General features: G+C 40.3%; 1 protein-coding gene across 1 annotated transcript in view; it reads left to right on the forward strand.

The window, feature by feature from the left end:
• Positions 1–24,002, forward strand: part of CFAP54 (cilia and flagella associated protein 54) — a 2,749,537-nt gene that overhangs the window by 388,862 nt on the left and 2,336,673 nt on the right. Inside the window, exon 15 of the mRNA XM_044087198.1 lies at positions 19,717–19,814. Coding sequence (XP_043943133.1) covers positions 19,717–19,814 — 98 coding nt within the window. The remainder of the gene's footprint in view (positions 1–19,716; positions 19,815–24,002) is intronic.

Consider the following 24,002-nt stretch of genomic DNA (forward strand, 5'->3'; position numbering starts at 1 on the left):
CAATTGGATATGAAAAATCTACAGCTCTGACATCATCTGTCTCGGTGCCAGCAGAGTTCAAGATGTGGAGCCAGTCTCCAGTCTTGGAGCCGTTCTCTCCTACCTTCACGTCACCAATCATACAGCCTTCCAAGTCTCCAGCCCCTTCGACTCGGTCTTCCAGGAGCCTATCCAATGATGACGTGTCTCGAGTGGTACAGAGGCTTTTGATGACACCAGCACTGGTCAAGTTGTTATCAGATCGAACCCTGAGGACTTTGGATCAGACCGCATCTTCCCCTTCTGCTCCTATTCCTCCTCTGATCCAACTTCAGACTTCAGAGCTGGAATGTCCTGAGCTGATATTAGTAGAACCATCAGATCCCAAACCTATAACGGGATCTTTAGAACCAACCATTGCTCCAACTTCCTTGGCTCCATTGGTGCTTGAGGAGTCTAGGAGACAATGTTCCCCAGTCAGGTCCATAGAGAAGAGTCGGATCAGACAGTTGTTGGATCTGACCTTGCCTCTCAGGACATCATCTCGGGAGAGCTCAGCTCCTACCTCAGCCTCGGTTTCATCGTCCTTGATTCCGTGGGTTCTGTTGACTTCTTTGGATCCAGGGATATCCTCAGATCATGGACGGAGGGCTTTTGAGGTGATGAGGAGAGTACTGTCTCCACAGACAGTTCCACTGTTATCTCCAGATGTTCTACCCCTAAAAGCACCAGTGTCTGCCTCTATATCCTTGCATCCACAGGGATGCAGAGATCCTAGGTCTCAGGATGCCCCACAGGGCACCCCCACTTTTCTGAAACCTCTCCAGAGTACTCCTCCGAAGAGGTCCCTTGGAAGAGATTATGCAAGAGGATGCATTTACACTGCCCAGAGGAGTCCATCACTTCTGATATGGACCTCAATAAAGATGAAAGGTCCCCACGGTCACCTCCTGATGATGTCTTCTTTAGAGACATTTTAGAAATACTGTAACAGAGTGGCAGCTGGAAGTCCACCAACCTGAAGGCCTATGGATCTCACCCTTCCTCCACTTGAGTATCTCCACCTTTCGAAGAACTTATGGACCTAGTTCGCGAAAGGTGTGGGAGTCTCCAGATTCAGTGGAAGCTGTTCCTAGGAGGCCAAATAAGCTTATCACATCCTCATCAGACAAAACCTTTCTAACTAAGGGAGTCCCAGTAGATGTAATGGTGATGGCGGCAGCCACCAAGCAGGAACTCTCAGAGACATCTTTTTCTGTTCATCCACCTAACAAGGAGTCTCATACATTGGACAGATATGAAAAATGCATATTTCCTTCAACAACTTTTGCCCACAAATCACTGAATTACCTTACCCATTTTACTAGATTACAGAGAAACCTCCTGAAAGAGTTGAGAGATACTCTCCAAGGTTCAGTAGCAGACGGGGTTTCAGATAAAGTTTCCTCTAATCTCTCTACCTTAAACTCAGTTGTCAACTCCTTCATGAGACTGATTTCTTATGCAGCAGATGGAGCAAGTAGAGCAGTGGGTTCAGGAATTTCCCAAAGGAGACATTTTTGGATGCACTTGGATGACTTCGCAGAGCCCTTTAAATCTTCCTTTGTGAATGCCCCATTCGATGGATAACCCCTGTTTGGGCCCAAAGTCAAGGGCACACTAACCAGGTGTGAGCAAGTAGAAAACACTCTGTCTGCCATAGGAGTCAGTTTTTCCATGCCTACCAGACCTTATCCCAAAGGTCAGAAAGGAAGTGGCAAAATGTGGTTCTGAAAATCTCAGAGAACTTTCCAGGACACATGTGGTGAATCTTCCACAAGGGGCAGAGGGGGGAGTAGTAAAGGAAGACACCATCCAAGTGGCAGAGGTCAGTCCACAGAATCAGGATGACAGAAAATCTTTCTTTGGTAAGCCCTTTCAGTGCTCCTGAAAGGAGACCCATCTGTCCAGCTTTGGAGGAAGCCAGGGGCCGCTTATCTTTGCACCCAGAAGCCTGGCAACAAATAACAAAAGACAAATGGGTACAAAGCATCATATCCAGAGGTTACTCCATACCCTTTTTCTTCCCCGATCCAAAAATAAAAAAGATCCCAGACATTCCACCCAGTCAGTGGGAACAGGCAATGTTGGAAATTCAAAAGTTGCTAGACAAAAGAGTCATCCAAACAGTCCCCGCAGACCAAATAGCATCCAGAACTTATTCAAGATTCTTTTTAGTTCCAAAGAAAACAGGGGACTGGAGACCAGTTCTGGATCTCAGCAATTTAAACAAATCAGTAAAAAGTCCAAGTTCTGGATGGTAACACTGCAGTCAATACTCCCTTTTCTATAGACCTCCAGGATGCGTACTACCACATGAAAATGGACAGGCAACCCAGGAGACACCTGCACTTTCAGCTGGGAGCCAGTCACTACCAGTTTCGAGCTTTGCTCTTTGGCCTCACTACAGCCCAGAGAGTGTTCACCAAATGCATGGCAGTAGTCGTGACTCACTTGAGACTCCTAGGATTCCAGGCGTTTCCATACTTAGATGACTGGCTCCTAACCACCACCACAGAGCATCTACTAATAAAAGCAAAAGACACCACCTTACAGCTCTGCTGTCTCCTAGGAATTACAATAAACTATGAGAAATCTGGCTTGCTGCCTTCTCAGCATATCTTATTTATAACAGCAGAATTGGATTCAACAAGCATGATGGCCAGACTTCCTCCAGAAAGAGTTCAAGTTCTAAGATGTCAGATTTTAATTCTTCTCATGAAGAAAAGGACTTGAGCAAGAATAGTCATAAAAGCCTTGGGGACCATGGCAGCAGCAATAATTCTGATCCCCTTAGCCCGTCTACACATGAGAATTCTTCAGTGACTGTTGTCCACTCAGTGGTCCATACAGGAATTGCCGAAATCCCACAAAATAATAATAACAGAAACTTGCAAAAAGGACATTCGTTGGTGGCTTTACTCTACTCATGTAACTCTAGGTCGACCATTTGTACTTCCCCAACCACTGGCCACAGTGACCACGGACACCTCTCAGATAGGGTGGGGGAGCATTATCTGGGAAAGACAGTCCAAGGCACCTGGCATGATCATGAGGCCCACTTGCACATCAATATCCTAGAGATGACAGTGGTGCTTCTATCATTCCAGGACTCTCTTCCACTGGGAACTATTGCGATACAGACAGACAACATGTCAGTTGTGTGGTACATAAACAAACAAGGCGGAACCAGATCTTACCCCCTTTGTCGAGAGGCCCTGAGAGTATGGCAGTGGACGACCTCTTCCCAACACTTTCTGATAGCAATGTACATCCCAGGGAAATCCAACGTGATAGCGGACAGACTCAACAGAGCAATTCTGATGCCTCACGAGTGGTCCCTAAAACAGGAAGCAGCAGAAAATATTTTCCGCAAATGGGGCCAACCTTGTTGTGACCTTTTTGCAACATCCATGAATGCCAAATGCAGAATCTACTTTGCCCTTATCCCCCCTCCGGGGAAGTCACCAAGGGATGCACTTGTTCACAATTGGCCCTCATGACTCCTTTGTGCTTTTCCCCCATTTCCTTTAATACTCAAAGTATTTCAGAAAGCCAAATTCTAGGGGAAGGGACTTGATTTGGGAGGAGCCTTGGTTGCTAGACTCAGTTCCAGACCTTTTGACTCACACATCAGGAACGCTTCACTCTTCCCTTCAGACCCTCAAATTGAAAGCTTGGCTGCTCTGATTCCAATGCTAGCCAAGTTTCCTAACCTTTCGTCATCAGTTAAGCACATCCTAATTTCCTCACATAAAGCATTGACAAGAAAGATATATAGAAGCAAATGGATAAGATTCTCCTTATGGGCTTCTCATAGGCATATTGACCCTTTTTCTGCCCCAGTGAATTCCATTCTAGAATTTCTAGCAAAACTATTCACTGAAGGCGCAGCTGCAGCTACCATTAGAGTTCAGCTAGCAGCGATATCTAATTTCCATTTAGGTGAATCTGGCCTCAATATTATGTCTCACAGACTATGCAAAGCCTTTCTTAAAGGTACTTTGTTATTAAGACCAGCTATCAAAGACCCTCCAGCACCATGGGACTTAAATTTCATCTTATCTCGTTTAATCTTTCCTCCGTTTGAGCCATCATCATCTTGTGAACTCAAGTTCATGTCATGGAAAACTATTGTCTTGCTAGCAATTACCTCTGCTAGAAGAGTGTCAAAGCTACAAGCCTTGTCAATAAAGCCCCCCTACTTGCTTTTCCATAGAGACAAGGTGTCCTTACAAACAAACCCTTCCTTTTTGCCAAAAGTATTTTCAGAATCAAATTTGAACCAATCTATAGAGCTGCTAGTCTTTTACCCAAATTACAAGAATAAGGCAGAATATATGTTACATCAATCGGATGTGCACAGACAGTTATGATTTTACTTACATAGGACTAAAGACTTCAAAAAAATCTGACCAGCTATTTATCTCTTTTTCAGATTCAAGGAAAGGTACGTCTTATTGCATAACTTTTATCTATAAGTCTCAAAATAGTAATCTCCCCAACAGAGCTAAAGACTTTTCAAGAGCCACTGCAACCTTTTCAGCCTTTTTGGCTAGACTACCAATCGATACCATTTGTGCTGCGGCAACATGGACAAGACTACATACCTTTATCACTCATTACAAAGTCAATTTGGCCTCCAGGAACAGGGCCTCTTTTGGTTCCACGATTCTGAATAATATTGTCCCTTGACCACCCAAGAAAGATGGTGCTAGGGATGCTGTCCCATCCTAGTAAGAATGAAGGCGAGATAAGACAACAACACATAAAGAAGTTATGTACTCACCATAATGTTCCATGTGTGTTGTCCATCTTTTTCTTCATTCTTACATCCCACCCTCTATTCCCCCGATATTTTTACTCCTGGAAGATCGAGTTGGTAAAATTGGATATCATTATTCTCTGACCTCTTCATTGTACTCTGAGATGTTTAACTGTGATTATTTCTTACTACTATTATTATTGCAAACAAGATCTGGGGTGGTTTCCTGGTGCATGCTGGGATAGCACACGCAGACACACACACACACACACACACACACACACACACACACACACACACACACACACACACACACACACACACACACACACATACACACACACACACACACACAATCTCACAGTGCACGCAGGCATAAACAAATACAGACAGACTCACATGCACATAAACATGTGCATACAGACACTCACGCATGAACATACATGCAGATCTGCTATCAGAAGAAACCATATTTGCTGTTATTTAGTCATTTTTAAAAGTGTCATATTTGAAATATTCCACTGTAAATAAAGAAGAAATGGAATCACATTTTCTAAGAACACTAAGAAACAAGCAGAGGAATGCTTTAAAATTAAAACAAATACAAATAAATCACTTAAAATCACTCATAAAGAAAAAGAAACACAGTTGCTATTTGCTAGGCGCAATAATGCCCTAGAACATGTCCTAATTATAGACAGATAAAGTGTGATAATTGTACTTTAGAACTGTCAATGGTTCATATTTAGTAGTTAATCTGCACTTTCCAGGAGTGTGAAGGTTCCTTAGTTGTCTATTACATCCCTGTAATGCCCGCTCTGACAGATTTTACTTCTTATATATACGTGGGTCTAGTGTGTAACCAATGAAATTTCTGACATTCTGGGTGACATACATAGCTGTGTGTAGTAGACAGGGGATTTCTGATTCATAGACAGCATGCTGCCCGGTAATGCAAAGCTGGGGTCCTGGGTAATGTGGGTTTAAGATACTGCATATAACTGTGGTACTCTGTCAGAATGACTCATTTAAATTAGGGTCTTGTGTATCTCACTGCACTGCCTTGCACAGAAGATTTACTTAGTATGACAATTTTCAGACATCCAGCTGTACTAAACAAGTTCCTTACAGAGCAGTGCACAAAACTGATAGACTTTTCATGAATTTCTTTGAAGGGTAAGTGTCAATGTACATTTTTATTGAAGTGGCTATTTATTTGTTTAAGTATTGATTTATTCTTCAGGTTATTTTGTTTTATTTGGAGTTGAGGGCTTTGTTAAGGGTTGTAGCAATCAGTGTTGGTAGGACTGATATTTGTATGTGTATGTAATCGTACATGCAGGTATGCATTAATATAAACCATATTTTGTAATGTATGTTTTGGGAGCTGTATACGTTTGCATATTTGCTATCTTTTATTGCTATTTCTATGTTACTTTGACTATGCATATAACTGTGTATGCTGTGCTTTTATTGTGATAATGTTTCATTTGTATGGATTTGTATTGTATTTCTTTATGAATGTGTTTCATGTTTTGTGATGTTTGATTATCCATTTATGTTGACTTATGTACCAGTGTGTTGGTTTATTTATGCAAGTTATGTTTGTTATGCTGAGTGCAGATTTTGTGGTGTGGTTGGGCTTTTTATGTTTTGTGATTCCATTGTATGTTTTATATTGGAGATGTGTGTGTTATTCTTTGTGCTACTTTTTGAGTGGGCTTGCTGCATTGGATTAGGAATTTGTATTTTGAGAATATATTTATTTGTACTTTTGTAACATATTCACATTATTCCACACAGTGCAATGCATATAATTAATAGCTCATTGCATTAGGTAAAACAGTTTCTTTAGATAATTGTCCTGCATTTCATAGATAAACAGAGTTGGTATGTTTTTATTGTTAGTCAGGTAGACTGTTACAGTAGATATCTTTAATCTTTAACATGTCACTGTGTTATTCATTTATGAAAGTTTGCAAGGTTTTTCTATGACTTTTTGCAGATTCATTCTTTGATTTCTTTCTTCTGTTGATTTGATTCCTTTTTCATGATTTTCACAGATGGTCAAGGTTATCTTTCTTTCATCCATTGTGTGATGTCAAAGTCTTCATTTCGTTGGCAGTTTTAAATATTATGCCACCATTTTTTATGTTTTGAGTTCACTCTTTTTTAGATGGTCATGATTCTATTTCATCAGTTCATCCAATATGACAGTTGGGTACAAACATGCTCCTTGGATCTGATCTGACCATTAGGTAGCACTCTAGTGCCACATGTTCCTACAAACTTTCCCATAATCTCCCTGGAACCTATCTGTTCAGATCTAGTTTGCCACTGTCATGAATGGATCTTTATTACCTGCCTAGAGCTAATTAGCACTAGCATTTTACTAATTTTCTTTTTTCCATAGTTCAGCCTTATAATTGCTTATTATTAGCAGTAAGAGAAATAAGTGCCTCAGCTCATTAATGCTTTGGCAGTTGCCAAGCACCTTTCTACTTCCTTACAAAAAAGTTAGTAGTTTTCACTGTTAATTTTACCTTTTTTATTCTAAGGAGTGTGTTTTTTGCTGTTATACCTATTGTACAGGTGTTGCTAATATGGATATGACATATAAAAATGTAGTAAGTGCAGATGCAAGATCCCACCCCAAGATGTGCATGACCAGTGTGTAGTTTGCTTAGGTCCTGAGCACCTCAAGATTGTTTGCTGAGTTTGTAAGGGCTTTAGTCTGTTGTCTCTAACAGACAGGAAGAATGAGCTTATCAAAGGTCTTTCTGCTGGACCTGTTGACAAATCAGAAGAGAAAACGATAAGAAGAAGGAATTCAAAAAGCATAAGGCTGTAAAATATGGCCCATTTTCTTCCCCTAAAGTAGCCTGGAAAGTTTCTTTTCCTCCCTTAGTACCGAGGCAGTAGTCTCCAGTGATGTGAGATTACTGTAGTTAGGAACAAATCTCCTTCAAAGTCTCCTAAAACAGGCAGCTCACACCCTTCTAAGAAGGAATTTTCCTGCTTCTTGGTTTCCAGACCTCCTACTGCTTCATCCCTTAAATCTATGAAATCCTTCAGAAGTACATCCTAAGTAGATTTGAAGTTGATGGTGAAGGCCTTTGTAAGATGCTGATGGTACTGATCATCTCATTCCCTTGTGTTACTGGAGTGCATTGGGTTGCCCCCTCCCCCATTACCTCTTTTAGCTCCTTCTCCTGTCACATTGGTATCATGAGTCCTCCGTGTTGCAATGTGAACAAGTTTACATTTAACTTACTAACAACCTCCTTTCTAGTACACAGTATGGTTTCCGACCAAACCATAGCACCACCACTGCCTTACTCTCCTTTACTAACAATATCCTTCAGCATAAAAACAATGGCTATCTCTCCTCTGCTACTTTCCTAGACCTATCTAAAGCATTTGACATGGTCCCACACAAACAATTTATCTCTGTCCTCAGTAACCTATCCTTCTCTCAATCAGTCACCAACTGGTTTCAGAGTTACCTGTCTGACTGCCAACAATCCATTGTATGGTAGAATGACATATCTCCCCAACTACCTGTCTCCATAGGGGTTCCCCAAGGATCCATCCTTGGTTCCCTACTCTTCTCTGTTTACACCAATAATCTAGCCTCTGCCACCAAACATGGCACACTCATACAATATGCAGATGACTCAACCATCATCTGCTCAGCCCAGTCCCTACCCAAACTGCAAAAAGTCACACAGGAAGCCTTTTCCTCTATTGAAACTTGGTTATCCGATGCTCAATTAATACTCAACTCAAACAAAACTAAACTACTCATCTTCCAACCCACCAAACATACTCAAAACAACTCTCACTTTAACATCACAGCAAAAGACAACACCACTATATACCCAACTGAACACACCAAATTGCTAGGAGTGGAAACAGACAATAAACTAAAATTTGACATTCACATATCCATGACCATAAAAAAAGTCCACAAAAACTAGAAGCATTATACAGAAATAAGCAACTTCTCACCAAAGCAGCAAAGATTTCAATAGCAAATTCCCACCTTATCTCCACCCTACTTTATGCCTCTCCAATATATACCAACCTAAGGCAATGCGATCTAAATAAGTTAGAGACCTGCTACAACAAAATTGCCAAATTCGCCACAGGGGCATCCTACCATAGTCACCACTGTCTCTCACTTGCTGAACTGGGCTGGCTTGAACTCCCTCACCTCCTTCAGTGGTATCAACTCTCACTCGCCCACAAACTAGTAAACCATCCACTAAATGTTCCATCCCTCCAGAATCTACTCCAACCCTATCGCACCACCAGACCACTAAGATCCAGCAACAAAAATCACTTGCAGATCACTATAGCCAATAACTCTGCTGGTGAAGCACTATTCTCTTGCACCATAGCCAAATTATGGAACTCCCTTCCACTCACAATTACCTCCGTACCATCATGCACCCACTTAAAAACTTTACTAAAAGCGCACCTAAAAACATGCTAGCTATGCCCTTGCAACTCCCACTCTAATATTACCCATCCCATCCAACCACTACCTTTCTTTCCACTCCACTAACTACCTTGATTATAGCAAACTTAGATGCTCATAAGCCTAGTACTTATTATACAGCAGGAACTTCTTATTGTAAGATTTGTTAATGTCTGTTATGTACTTCACAGATAAAGATTCTAGTTGTCTACTGATGTACTATGTTCTTCATCTGCAAATATGTTGTAAGTAATTGCTATGTTAAATTGTCAAATTGCTATGTAATCCAATGTAACTACTGTCTGTTTATTTTAACTGTGGAGCTTTTCTCCCCGGGCCTCCGCTGAAAATGGACCTACGTCCAGTCGGACACTCCCGGACAACAAATGTAAATAAATAAAAATAAATAAACATGTTTGACACCAGCCCTGTTGGAACTGAGTGAGTTTCAGATTTAAAAGCTCAACGTCAAGTTCTCAGCAACATGTATGGCTACAACAATTTTGGAGACATTTTCAGTGTCTGGGTCTTATGGCAGTCTGGCTGGCAGTACTGTTCTTCATTTTAAGGCAGTCAGAGTCCTCAGTGTCTGGAATGCCGATGTGTCTCCACCCACTTCTGATTCAGCAGAGAAGGTATTTGTTCTGGGGAGTGCTCCTTTGATGCAGATGGACTCCAGATTTGCCTTTGAGACTATGGAGAGGATAATAGTCTCCTCCCCCTAGGTTATTACCAAGACTTTCTTCAGTGCTGGCTCCACCCCAAGATGCATGCCCATTGACTCTTTGGCCTGTTCATCAAGGCTTCCAGGGGCAGAGCTGAGGGATATCACAGTCGAAGATATATAGGAAGATAATATGCAAAAGAGGCACATAGACTCCCCTTCAGAGTCCATTACTCAACATTGAATATGATGAAAGAAAGGTCTTCCCCATTACCTTACTGAAGATGTGCCATTTGGTTAGTTCCTAGAACTGATGAAGCACAGGAGAGCCTGGCCATTAGACCCACCCTCTCAGGATAAGTAAGTGCTCTTGGAAGCATATCGCTCTTCCCCTTTTACCTCTTGGGTGGTCTGTCATGTAGACCACTCAATAGATTTGGTCACCTAGAGGTCATGACAGGAACCTTAATTGGTGGAAGACATCCCATGAAAACCCAGTAAGGTTCTGTGTCCTCCTAGAGATAGGCAGTTTTGGTCTAAAAGTTCTCTGGTGGATTAATTGATTATTGCACCTGCCACCAAGAAAGAATTCTCGGAGTCCTCTGATATTCCTCCCCCAAACAAGGAGTCCTTGCCAATCGACAGGATGGAAAAACTTGTTTACACCAAGGGCTTTGCTTTTCTGATACTATTAAATTACTTGACCTACATGAACAGCTTTACGATAAGGGCCAACTCCCAAGCATTTTCACTGAGAATTTTGTCTTTGTATAATGTAAGCAAAATTAACTTGAAGAGCCTTACTGTGTATTAACTTCAACTAGTAAAATGCCTACCTGTGCCGGAAACTGGCTTAATGTCCCCCCTCCAAAAGATCGGTCCATGCACTTTAAGGACCACTTACTAAGTTGGTCACTGTCCTGTCTCTTGACCAGGAGTTTACAGTGTATATGTCAGTTACTTAGTCTTCCTGACTGGTAGGTTTCTGCGAATAGAAAAGAAACAAAACCTGTTCTGCATTTGACCTGTCTGCTAATTGCTTTGTATTGGCTATAAACTAATTACTCTCTATTATAATTTGACTTGATGGTGGGAGGGTCAGTATAGTAGAATGTATTGCTAAATATCCCCTTACTATTCTTCCTTTTTCACTCAGTCACCAACTTCCTTCACAGTGCAAGTATATGTCATATGTTATTGCATTTCTATTTGTTCTAAGACTGTGTAGAACAATATATAGACCTTGATAGTGTGTTTTATTTGTATCAGTTTCATTTAAATCTGATAAACTTTATGTTTGTTGAGCTTATGCCCTTTAACAAGTATGTAATGTCATTTGCTGGTGTTTTGATATATATAACACTCTTTTGATATACTGGTTAATCCCATAAATGTTTACTAAGTGTTGGCTTTTTATTGTGCTTATCAGTGTAATGTTATTTTATGATAACGTTCTTTATACAGTTCTCTCTCTCTCTCTCTCTATATATATATATATATATATATAAAATCGAAAAAAATCAAACATCTGAATCCATAACCACCAAACACACTTTAACGAAAGCGCTTTCATCGAAAAAGCACTTTTGTTAAAGCGTGACACTATATTTACGTTTCTGCAGGGGGGGCTTCATCCCCCCATGTGGGGGGCTGTGCCACCCACGCCCCCCTACTTTAATATTCTCCCTCCAAGACTGCACTACAGTGGGAAAAGGGAATTTTCCCTTATCCACACAGTAGTATGGCCTCGGCAACAGACATAATTACGCAAAAGTGCTTCTTCAGTGAAAAGCACTTTCGTGTAAGTATGCTCGCCCTAAATGGATTCAGACGTTTGATCTTTTGATCAAATGTCCTAGATCCATATATATATATATATATATATATATATATATATATATACACACACACACACACACACACACACTGCAGTACTGTGGTTCTCTATCAGTATACCTCCTGCTAACCTACTTTCAGCTTACATGCATAAACTGTTTACAATTTTTTCTACTCTTATATTTTACCCATATTCTGTTGCTGTGACTCACTGTGGTTCTTTCTTCATCTTTTTTATAATAATTATTAGCTTTATTGCCTGACATTTTAGGAGATTTTTTTCCTTTTCTTTCCTTTCATAGCCTGTGGTCACTAAATCCAACTGTGCTACTGCAGGAGCTCTGTCGTAAGGGCCAACTCACAAGCATTAATTGTTAAAAGTGTTCTCCTTCACAGACAGTGTCTTCTCACTCAACTGCCTCCTCTTCATCTGCTTCCCCAACTAAGAAAAAGGACACTGGCAAAACTAAAGATAAAGAAAAGCAAAAGGAAAACGTGAAGAAGAAAGACTATAAAAGGAGAAAAATGGAAAAGAAAACGAAAAGTTAGAAAAGGCCAGGAAAAGGTCACTGGATCCCACTTTTTAAATCAGTCTGGTTCTTAAAACTCCTAGGAAGTCATAGCCATCAGTTTCTTCACCTCAGCTTTGATTCTTCTCAGAACAGTTGAGTCTGAGGCTGTACTCTTCTATCCTAAAGGAGAAAAAAATATTCAAGACCACATTCAGTGGCTTCCTCTACTCAGTCATCCAAAAGCCTTACTGAGCAAGACTTTGACAGAATGATTAGAAAGTTTCTGAGATCGCAAATACAGCTTGGGGTTTTCTTGGTGCCATCACCCCTGAATGCACCAGATACTCGTCCAACAATCACTCCTCTTCTTTCTCTGGTACTGGTCTGTCCTTAGGACCTAAGTATCCTGGATCTGACCTGCCCTGGTGTGCCTTTGTTAAAGCCAGCAGTTCAGGCTATGTCAACTTCAACAGCATCCTTAACTCTCAACTCTAGTACATTTGAATCAGGAAGAGTCTCTAAGTTGAAGTGTTAGTGCTGGGACTCGAGGAGATAGGTTGACTCTGAAGTCATTGGAGCCATCTCTCCCTCTTGAGGCTTGGGATCTTAGCAGTTCAGATCTGAGACTGGCCTTGGGACTGAGACCCATCAGGAGCAGGAGCTCACCTTCTTTTTTGGACAGAAGGAGACCTCATTTGAGTCTGGTTACTGCTTCTGCTTTTGAAGCCTTTGAGAGGGTTTTGGCTTTGGTGAGAGAAAAGGCATTACTTCTCAGCTTGGTTGCATCCAAACCTCAAAGGGATTCTGCTTCTTCTTCCCTTCACTCTATCCAACATGAATAATCTGTGCTACAGGCATCTGAGACTAATTATTTTGTGAGCTCCCTGTCTGATTCTAACCCATTTGGTCATCCACCAGTACAGGTTCAAAGGAAGCAAATGTGCAAACAGAAGCAAATAGACTAATCTGCAGAGTCTTTCACTGAAGACATTGATTTGGATGAAGATGAAGGTTCCCCTCTATCCCCATCAGAGAACATCACCTTCACTGAGATTCTCAAACTGATGAAACAATGAGGGGGATGGTCCACAGATAACCTTTTGCCAGATGAGACCATATTCTTGGAAGCCTTTGGTTCCAGCTCACCTTAATCCTAGGTAGTACTGCTCATCGATCCCCTTATTGACCTCATAGTTCAATGGGCATTGATGGACCCTGACATGGTGGAACCATTACCAAAGAAACTAGATCAAATTTTGTCAGCACCTAAGTTTAGAAAGCAATAGAGCAGAGGTCCACCAGTTGATGCCGTGGTGGTAGCAATAGCTATCAAGAAGGAATTATTGGAAGAAAGTTCCTCTGTCCACCCCCTAATATGGAGCTGGATGTTGGACTGGTTTACAAAATAGACTTACACTTCAGTGAGTTTTATCCTCAGAGCACTGAACTATTTGTCTCATGTCACATACTTCCAGAGAGGCTTGACCAAATAGCTCACCAAGTCTTTCTTGGATAATCTACCTGCAGATGTTCAGAAGACAGTGGACTCCCCTCCCAGCTCTCTACCCTTTATTTTACATCAAATGTAGCCATGTGTTATCTAACACAGTTGATAGCACAGCCAGGGCAGTGGGCACTTTCATTACCATGTACATACCTGGATGTACCTTTGTGATTTCACTGAAGGCTTTAAGACATCCTTCATTAATGCCTCATTTGATGGTTAAACACTTTTTAGATCAAAAGTTAAGGACACATTAGCCAAGGGTCAACAAGATGGTAAACTATTTTCTGCTGTGGGAAACTACATTTTTCCACTCCACAAAGGACCTTCTCTAGGAATCACAGTGGTGACAAGAAGATGTGGTTCTGGAAATCACAGGGTTGATATTAGGGCGCTGCAAGGGACAGGCCTCCTCATGATAGAGGATGAGATAACTCTAATGGATGCCATCCAAGATGCAGAACCAGACCACACAATCAGGGCTTTCACAGTCCCTTCACCAAAAAGCCCTACCAGCACTCCTGAAAGGATACCTGACTGCTGCAGTCTGGAGGTAGTTGGGGGACACTTATCCATGCATCCTCAAGCTTGACAAAACATAACCTCAGATACTTGGGTGCTGAAAATAATATCCTGAGACTATTCATTTCCCTTTTCCTGTCCCCAGCAAAAAAGAAGAAAGATCCCGACATTCAACCCAGTCAATGGGAACCAGCAGCAGCAGAAGTTTCTAAGTTGCTAGAAAAAGGAGTCATCCAACCGGTCCCCCAAAGGCCAGTTAGACTCTGGAGTCTATTGCAGGATCTTTTAGTACTCAAGAAGACAGGTGGCCTCAGACTCATTCTGGATGTGAGTCATTTAAATTATTTTGTAAGACAGACAAAATTCCAGATGGTCAAAATTCAGTCCATATCACCTCTTCTGAGGAAGGGCGATTGGATGTGCTCCATAGATCTCCAGTATGCATACTTTCATATAAAGATAGAGAAGCATTCCAGGAGATTTTTCCACTTCTGGCCAGGAGTCGATCATAACCAGTTCAGAGCACTGCCATTTGGACTCACTACAGCCACCAGGGTTTTTACCAAAGTAATGGCAATGCTTGCAGTGTGCCTACACCAGCTACTTCCAGTATCTCTACTATTGGCTCTTTACTGATATCTCCAGGGATCTGTTGTTACATCATCTGGACCTTAATGCAAATTATAGGAATTGCAGTAAATCTAACCAAGAATCACATCGTTCCAACACAACAAATAGAATTCATTGGATGCCATCTGGACACAGCATTACAGCTTGCCAAATATTAAAGACCAGAGTGCTCTGACAGCTACACAAGTATTTCACCATTCTTCACCTTCAGCAAGGTTAATTCTCTGACTGTTAGGTCTGATGGCCACCACATATATTCTGGTTCCACTAGCCAGATTCCATATGAGAACACTCCAGTGGACTCTATTTTCAGTGGTCTCAAAACATTCATCCATTACATACAAAGGCTCACATTACTCAAATATGCAGTGATTGTATCAGTTGGTGGATAAGGTCTCTGTCAGTGATGGAGGGTTGCACCTTTTACACCGATCATCCTCTGATTGTTGTAACCATGGATGGCTCCCTTCTCTGGCGGGAGGGGGGGCACCTTGAAGGGAGAAGGTTCCAAGGTTCTTTGACACTTTTAGAGGCCAATCTTCACATTGATGCCTTGGAGATGAGAGCAGTCCTCCTAGCACTGCAGGCCTTTCAGGATTTCCTCCCAAGAATGTGATTTTAGTCCAGACAGACAACATGCCAGTAATCTGGTACATCATCAAACAGGTTGTAACCCACTTGTATCCTCTTTGTAGGGAAGCCATGAGAGTATGGCAGAGGGGGATGTCTTCAAACCAATTTCTGATAGCAATGCACATCCTGGGAACATCCAGTGTATTGGTGGACAAGTTGATCAGAACTATTTAATAGCTTATGAGTAGTCCCTCAATCCAACAGTGGCAGCTTTAATTTCCAACCACTGGCACCAGCCTTGCTATGACCTGTTGGTGTTTTACCTCAACAACAAGGGCAGCAGTTACTTGTTACTTTTCCCTGATCCCTCCACAGGGACAGTCACTGAAAGATGCTCTAGTCCACATCTGGCCCCCATGTCTCCTTTATGCCTTTCCCCAGTTTGTCTTAATGAGCAAATTTATCCATAAAGTAAGAAGGTGCAAGACCAGAGTGATCCCTATTGCTCCTTTCTGGCCCTGATAAACACGGTTCCCTTTCCTATGGCCTATACTAGTATATCCCCAGTGGATATTGGATCAGTATCCATATTGTTTTAATTCACCCATCTGGATTGGCTCCTGCAGATCAAAAGTCCATGAAACTAACTGCTTGAGATTTCTCCAGTTCTGACTGTAGCCATAAATGGCAGGTAGTCAGCAGCAGTTGTTCAGATTATCTCAGCTTCTCAAAAGCAATATACAAAAAAGGTTTACCAAAGCAAGTGGAAAGGTTTTTCTTTCTGGGCTATTTCAAAAGGCATAGACCATTTTTCAGCCACCATTTATTCTATATTGGAGTTTCTGTCTCAACTTTTCCATAGAGGTTTTAGTTTCTCCACTATCAAGCTACAAATGGCTGCAATTTCTAATTTCCACATAGGTTAGAATGACACTACTTTAACATCTCTAAAAGTCTCCATAACTTTTGTGAGGGGAATGTTCCTTCTACACGCTCTGATCAGAGACCCAGTACCTCCACAGGATATAATTATCTTGCTTCAAGCATTAACTCAATCCACCTTTGACCCAGCAGCCACAGTAGACTTGAAATTTCTCACTTGGAAGACAATTTTTTTTGTAGCTATTACATCGACCAGATGAATCTCAAAGTTACAAACCCTTTCCTGCAAATCCCCTTACCTAGTCTTTCACAAAGACAAAGTTTATTTAAGAACCAGTGCAACTTTTGCACCTAAGGTGGCATCTGAGGCAAACTTAAACCAATCACTGGCTGTACCAATGTTTTTCCCAGAATTTCAAACAAAGGGAAATACATTCTACACATGTTGGATGTCCATCACCAACTTAGATTCTACCTTCATAGAAGAAAGCACTTCAGGAAATTGGATCAATTGTTCATTGCCTTTTCTAGAGCTAAATTATGCAAATCGGTTTCTAAGGTGACATGTTCAAGATCATTATCACATTGTATTTCTTTTGTCTATGCAAAAAGGATTTTATCTCAGCAAACAGAAAACAAAGCTCATTCTACAAGGGCAATAGCCACTTCAGTAGCCTTTATGAATAGGCTTCCTACTGATGATATTTGTGCTGCTGCAACTTGGTCAACAGTACACACCTTTGTGTCTCACTATAAACTAGATGTACAATCTAGGTCAAGTTCCTCTTTGGGTCCCACCATTCTCATGAACTTCATTCTGTGATACCACATAGATAAAACCAGTTTGGGAATCTGTCCCATGTGCTGAATTGGATGAAAATAGACATTTGATATGAAAGTTATGTACTTACCATAATGATAGATCCGTGTTTTCTGATTTTCTTCTGGTTCAACTTCTCTCCCTCCTGCCCCCTTCCAAATTATCACCTATTGGCTTCCAGTGACTGAATGAATCTTACTTACTTGCACCCTGTCTATGAACAGTCTTATCAGAGTGTGATCCCTTTCTTCATATGTTCGGTCAAGCTAGTACCTAGCCTTTAATGTGTTATTATTATTCCTATAAATTTCAATCTGGTGGGGCAAACTTGATATGAGGTAATAAGGAGGCGAGGAAAGGGAATTATGGGTAGGTGAGGAATCAGAGCCCTGGATCTGTGAAGTTTCAGAAATGTTACCTAGGGCAGATCCAATCGGCTCTGACAACACGTGTTGAATCAGATGAAAATCAGACAACACCAATCTACCTTTATGATAAGTACATAAATTTTGTTTTAACCATTCTTGTATGCACAGAATGATGTAAAAGCATAGAAATGTTCTAAGTAAAGACATTCTAAAGACATGCTTCTGGAGCGTTTCTCCCCGGGCCTCTGCTGAAAACAGGATCTGTGGAACCTAGTCGGACTTTCCCGGTCAACAAATGTTAAATAAATAAAAATAAAAAATAAATAAGTAGAATCAGGGATGCATTTTTACTTTGAATATGATTTGAATAAAATTAGGGGAAGTTATCATCTCTTGCCCCATTACTTCTTGAAAAAAAATGTCAAGAAAGGCTGACTGGTAGTTTCTATCATGAATTATCCTATTCAGTATATTGTATTCATATCTTCTGAAATACTCCTAAAGAGATGACTAATATGGCCCTTGACTTTTTCCCTTGTTTGGCTAGTATTATAACAACTATTAAAATGTACACCATTACTGGAAAAGATGGGCTTTGTGTAAGTGGTAAAATCAAAGTTTTATATTAATGGCATCAAGAAAGTTAATGGCAATGTCATTGGTATAAAAAGAAAGATGCAAAAACTTAGTGGTAGTTTGCAAATATGTGAAAAATTATACATGTTAGTTGTATGACCAACCCATAGAATTAAAATATCAATCAAAAAATCTTAGGTACAACTTCAGCTGATTTTTAAATGGACAATGTACAACTAACAGTTTAAAATAAATAATTGTAAATGGGTGTCATAATGGACATCAGTAGCATTCCCTGATGCTTGTCTAAAGCATTCTTTCTCAAACATTAAAAAAAATCAGTACAGTATTCTTTCTAAGACATAAAAATCTCAGTGCCTTTCCTAGATAGTTCAGACCATACAATAAGACTCTCTCCGAACTATTCCAACCTCAGGATTAGGAAGTAACAGTAAACAAATCCTTGATGTCAGCAGTTACCAACCTGTTTTATTCCCATCATAACTAACGGAACAAAATCTATCTAGAAAATCACATGAGTTTTTAAGAACAAGGAAATTTCTTAGTAAACAGTTTTAATTTTTGGTCAAATTACAAAGGGTTCTGTCTTGGAACCTCAGCCAATATAATAGGCATCAGATAGAGTTTTTATGATCTTTATATTCAGTCTGACCAATTTAACTTGAAAATTATAATAGGGTGTTGTTAGTTGCTAGTGTTTGACTGTCCTAAATTAGGGATTGATTCAAGTGTTTTGTTTTTCCTGTTGAATCCCATTAACTACTTGAGTAACTTTTCCTCATTTGGTATTGTTGTTTATAAGTATTGTCATATATTGCAATAGATGCTGGTGTTAAAAAATACCAGTATTTTATTGTAGAGTGATTCTGCTATATACAAGGGATTGGGAATTTGCCCATTCTCCTCTGTAGAGTTATCTTGGAGGTGGTACACACACACACACACACACACACACACACACACACACACACACACACACACACACACACACACACACACATACTGGTATAAAAACATGTTTGTATAATGCACATAATCTTGTTTGCTTGTATTGTTCTTTGCTTTTTCTTTCTTTTTTCTGTTACCAAAATCTGATTCAAATATGCAAATGTACATTTGTTTATCTAATTATTTATCAACTTGATTATTGTTAATAGTTTATAGTTCATGAATTGTATTATTATAGGTATTAAAGCTAGAAGGGTTCCTCTTTTGTGCTAAACAGAAAATGCATCCAAACTAGAATGTGCATCTGTATGCTTGAGTGGGTCACAGTCTATGAAACGGATGACTGCATTGGAATTCTGGCTGCATTAAACTTATTTGGCAAGTCGTTTACACAGTATTAAGAAACAAAAAAATACATATTTTATTTCATTTGCAGATCTAGCATTATGGTGAGTATCACACAATTGCACCTTCTCCTATGCTGAACATTTGGAGCAGAAGATAATTTTTGAAATATATTTTAGGGAAATGATAATAACTTGTTGCAAATTTAAATGGTTGTGACAATGTAATACTTCTTAATTTTTTTTACAGGAGAATTGCTGAAGTATGGACAGGCAGTTAGCAACTGTCATGATGATCTTGTTATTTTCGCAGAAATTCTTTACTCCTGCGTTTGTGCTACTTCCAAGGTATTTACATGTACACAAGTAGGACTTTGTGACTAGCTGATTTGTTAATAACTGTGTGGAAGCAATTACAAATGTAGATCAGCAAAAAGTTGACCAGCAGTCAGTTTGTGCACCCAAAGTGTTAATTTTATTGCATTATCTTTTAAAGTAATTGATAAACTGGTCATCTGTCTGTTCAGTTATGTTTTGAAAAAAAAAAAAGATTTCATTCTGATGCTGTCTCAAAAAAATGGAACTAAAATCAATGTTCTGTAGATCAGCAAATCAAAACTTACCATTTTATGGGTTTCCAAGCAGTACTGTTTCCAAAACCATTACTCTGCTATACTTGGAGTAGTACTTTCTGCTTCATGGTCGAGTATGATGTTGAGGTTTGCTGTTTTATTAAATGGGAAAAGAATGCAGTATGATGTTGAGGTTTGCTGTTTTATTAAATGAGAAAAGAGTGCAAGTCCATATCTTCAGTGGTGGGTTCCTTTTAAAATTGCAAGGACCTTGATTAATATATATTGCATCCAAAGCTGTAGAATTTTTGCATATTACCCTTATTCCAAAGGATGGTGATCTTGAAATGAGTATATATAAGTAGTAGCATTCTGAATGGCATTTACTCGTTTCCGCCTGGTAAGGTAGAGGGAAAGCCTCTTTCAAAAACATTTTTGTGCTGTTAGAGTGAGTTTTAAAATTCACTATATTTCTTTAGAAATCACTCTTTATTTTTCACAATTATGGGGTTTGCAATTTTGAGCTTCAAATTTCTGAGAGGAAGCTGAGAAGTTTATGTGTTGTTATTACAGTTGTCTTTCTGCTTGTTTCAGTTGGGTATCAGCATCTCTTACAGTATATCCTTAGAAGTGTAATAAGTAGAATGCAGGTAGCAAACATGACAATGATTTGCTTCTGGATTTATGTTGCCATAAAATTTTTGGCATAGATATATATACCATATTTGTGTTTGTTATGCTGGGATTTACTCCTACCTGGAGTGGTTTGGCCATATTGTTGAAGACTGAGTGACCAAATATCAAAGCTAGACATGGATAAATGCCAGTGTAACCCATGCCCACATATGGCACTGCTGCTATAACAAAGCTTTTCTTTTGTTGGCTTTGGCTCTAAAACAACAAATTGACTCCAACTCGCAGGAATGCAAGCACACACACACACACACACACACACACACACACACACACACACACACACACACACACACACACATCACACACTAACTTGTATGCAGGATGGATTCATAGCCCACAATTGCGTAATGGTGAAACACATTAAAATACACATGCTAGAGTTCTACATAATTCAAAAAAGTGTCCTGTCTGGAGAGTCTACATACACTGTTGTGTACCTGGAGGAGTCAACTTCTATAGTGGATATGCACCTAAGGTGCTATGGTATTCTCCACAGTTTATATACAATGAATTGTAACCAATGTTTTGTATGACAGATATATATTTATGGCAGTGCAACTACAAACTACTAGAAACAATATAACCACACACGTACAGTGGTCCAGTGACTATAATGTGGTCCACAGCAGAACACTGTGGTGCAGCATCAGCATGTCATTTCAGAAAACAATAGATCTGATGTTGCCAATTTTCATTCTATCATCAACTGATGGGATCAGATCCAATCCCTCCGATCTGACTCAGTCATTGCCAAAGTTCATGGCAACCAAGAATTCTTGAGCTTCTCCCTTACCAACAATGCACCAACCCCAATTACCTCAGATCTCGTTTGCCGTTTTCAGCAGAAGACATGGTGCCAGTACTCTTGAGCAATTTTGAGATAACTCTGATTAAAATTGTCTTGTTGCCATATTTTTCTTCTATTTCTAGAATAAGTATTCCTCTTACCTGTTGCATACTTTCCCATATATTATTATTTTTCTATCTTTTCTGCTCTTCTGTAATCTGCATACCTTTTGGATACCATTGCTAGTATCTTTCCTGTGATACTACAGTTTACCACAGTTTCTTGTAGCCCTGAATACCATTGTTGGTAATTTCTTTATTTTTCCTTCCTGTATCCTTGTTAAAAAAAGAAAAAGGTTAGTTGAGAACATTTTCTTTTCTTGTCTAATTTCTGCTGTATGGATATTGCAGATAAAGTGCCAGCAGGATTTAAAAAATGTACTAAGTGCATACATACTCTGCCATTATGTAATGCCCACACTTAATGTGTATACTGTCTAGGGCCGCTTCACTTACAGGAAGACTGCTCGATTTACCACAAGTTCAACCCCAAAGCGTTAGTGGAATGCAAAAACAAACTGATTCACAAAGGCATTTTACCTTCATCCTTTGGAGATGCTATATCAGGAGATAAATCTCGCAAAACTAAGATTAAGCCAAAGCAGCTTAAGACCTTCTCTCCGAAGCCTTCCTCTTCTTCATCTGCTTCAGATACTTCTAAGAAAAGGTCTCACAAAATCCGACTTCACTCTCAGATCCAAAAAACCCAAAAATGTCTGATCTGACTACTTCAAATCCAAAGAAATAAAAATTACATGATCTGACCTTATTGGATCCAACACAATCTAAGTCGGATCCGACTGTTGCTGGACCTTCAACACTGGATATTTTACCAAGGACTTGATATTCACTGTCGTGGATCCAGTACCCTCTAGAGTACCTTCCTCTTTCCTGGAAAGACCTAGGTCTCCTTCATTTTTTTCCAGTTGTTCTTCCAGAAGTCTCACAGAAGAAGATGTGGAAAGAATGGTGAGTAAGATTCTGTTGGAGCAGTGCCACATGGGTGTTCTTTCAGCTTCTACCTCTCTGGTTCAGGAGGTCTGTTTTTCTGCTCCACTCCCACTATAATTTCTTCCTCTGACTACTATGGTTGTTTCAGAGTCCCTGGATCCTAGCCATTCAGATACGTCTGGCTCAGATCTGAGTATTACTTTATCCTCAGATCTGAAGCTTTTCTGATTGCTCCTATCCCATCAGATCCAGAGAGTTATTGGAGGTGAAGCCTCCCTGTTGGATCTGAGATGTTGCAGTTGACTCTAAAGCTTTCATAGCCATTTCTGTGCCTGGAGCCTTGGTATTGGATAGCTCTGCTTTGGCTTCCACCTCAGGGATTTTGCCCTTGCAGCAGGGGAGGGCTGCAGTCCAGAAGCTTCACTTTTCAGATCCAATGTCCTTCTTTTCTCCAGAGTGATCTGCCTTTGAGGCTGTGAAGAGAGTTCTGCCTCAGCAGAATGGATGGATTCATCCCCCTCAGATTCTAAATCTGCAACCCTGATGTCTCTGCTCTCAGAGTCTCACCAAGTATTTCCACAGGGACAGACAGTACTAAGACCCCTGGGTTTCCACTTAGGGAATCTTGATTTCTTCTTCTGATACCTCTCCACTGAGGAGGCCCCTAAGAAGAAGTCATGTAAGAGGAACCACCTAGGCTCACCAGAGGAGTCCATCATACAAGATACGGATTTCAACGAGGGTGAAGAGTCCCCATGGTCATCTCCTGAAGATGTCTTATTCAAAGACATTCTCAAAATCTTTAAGTAGTGAGGTGGCTGGATACCCAGTAACCCTTCATCTGAGGAATCCATATTCCTGGAGGCCTTCGGTTCTGGCCCATTTACCTCCTGGGTGATTCCAACTGCCGATGAACCTATTGAGTTGCTCTTTCAGCAGGTGTGGTAGGAACCTGACACAATTGAACCTATACCTCAGAGACAAGATAAGATTATGGCACCACATGTGGACAAGCACTTTTGGGGAAAAGGTGGTGCCCGTTGATGCCATGGTTGTAGTGGCAGCCACCAAAAAGGAACTTGGCTAGGAGAGCTCCACAGTTCATCCCTCCAGTAGGGAGTCATGGGCAATAGAAAGATTTGGGAAGCGTGTCTATGATTCAGCAACCTTCAGTTTAAGGTCTTTGAATTATTTGGCACACTTAACAACACTTCAGAAGGATTTAATTAAGGAATTGTCAAATACCTTCTCAAGAGCTGTTTCTGTAGAAGTTCAGTCATTTGTCACTTCTCAGATGGCTACCCTGCAATCCATTTCCAATTCCTCCATGAGCTTGATTTCGTATGTAGAAGAAGAAACCTCAAAGGCAGCAGGTTTGGGCATTTCCATTAGGAGGCATGCCTGGATACACTTGTGTGATTTTGCAAATCTCTTCAAATCCTCATTCGTCAATGCTACCTTTGATGGCATG

This window comes from Protopterus annectens, chromosome 11.part0, assembly GCF_019279795.1.
Source record: "Protopterus annectens isolate FY-2018-M chromosome 11.part0, PAN1.0, whole genome shotgun sequence".
In the NCBI taxonomy this organism is placed as follows: domain Eukaryota; kingdom Metazoa; phylum Chordata; order Ceratodontiformes; family Protopteridae; genus Protopterus; species Protopterus annectens.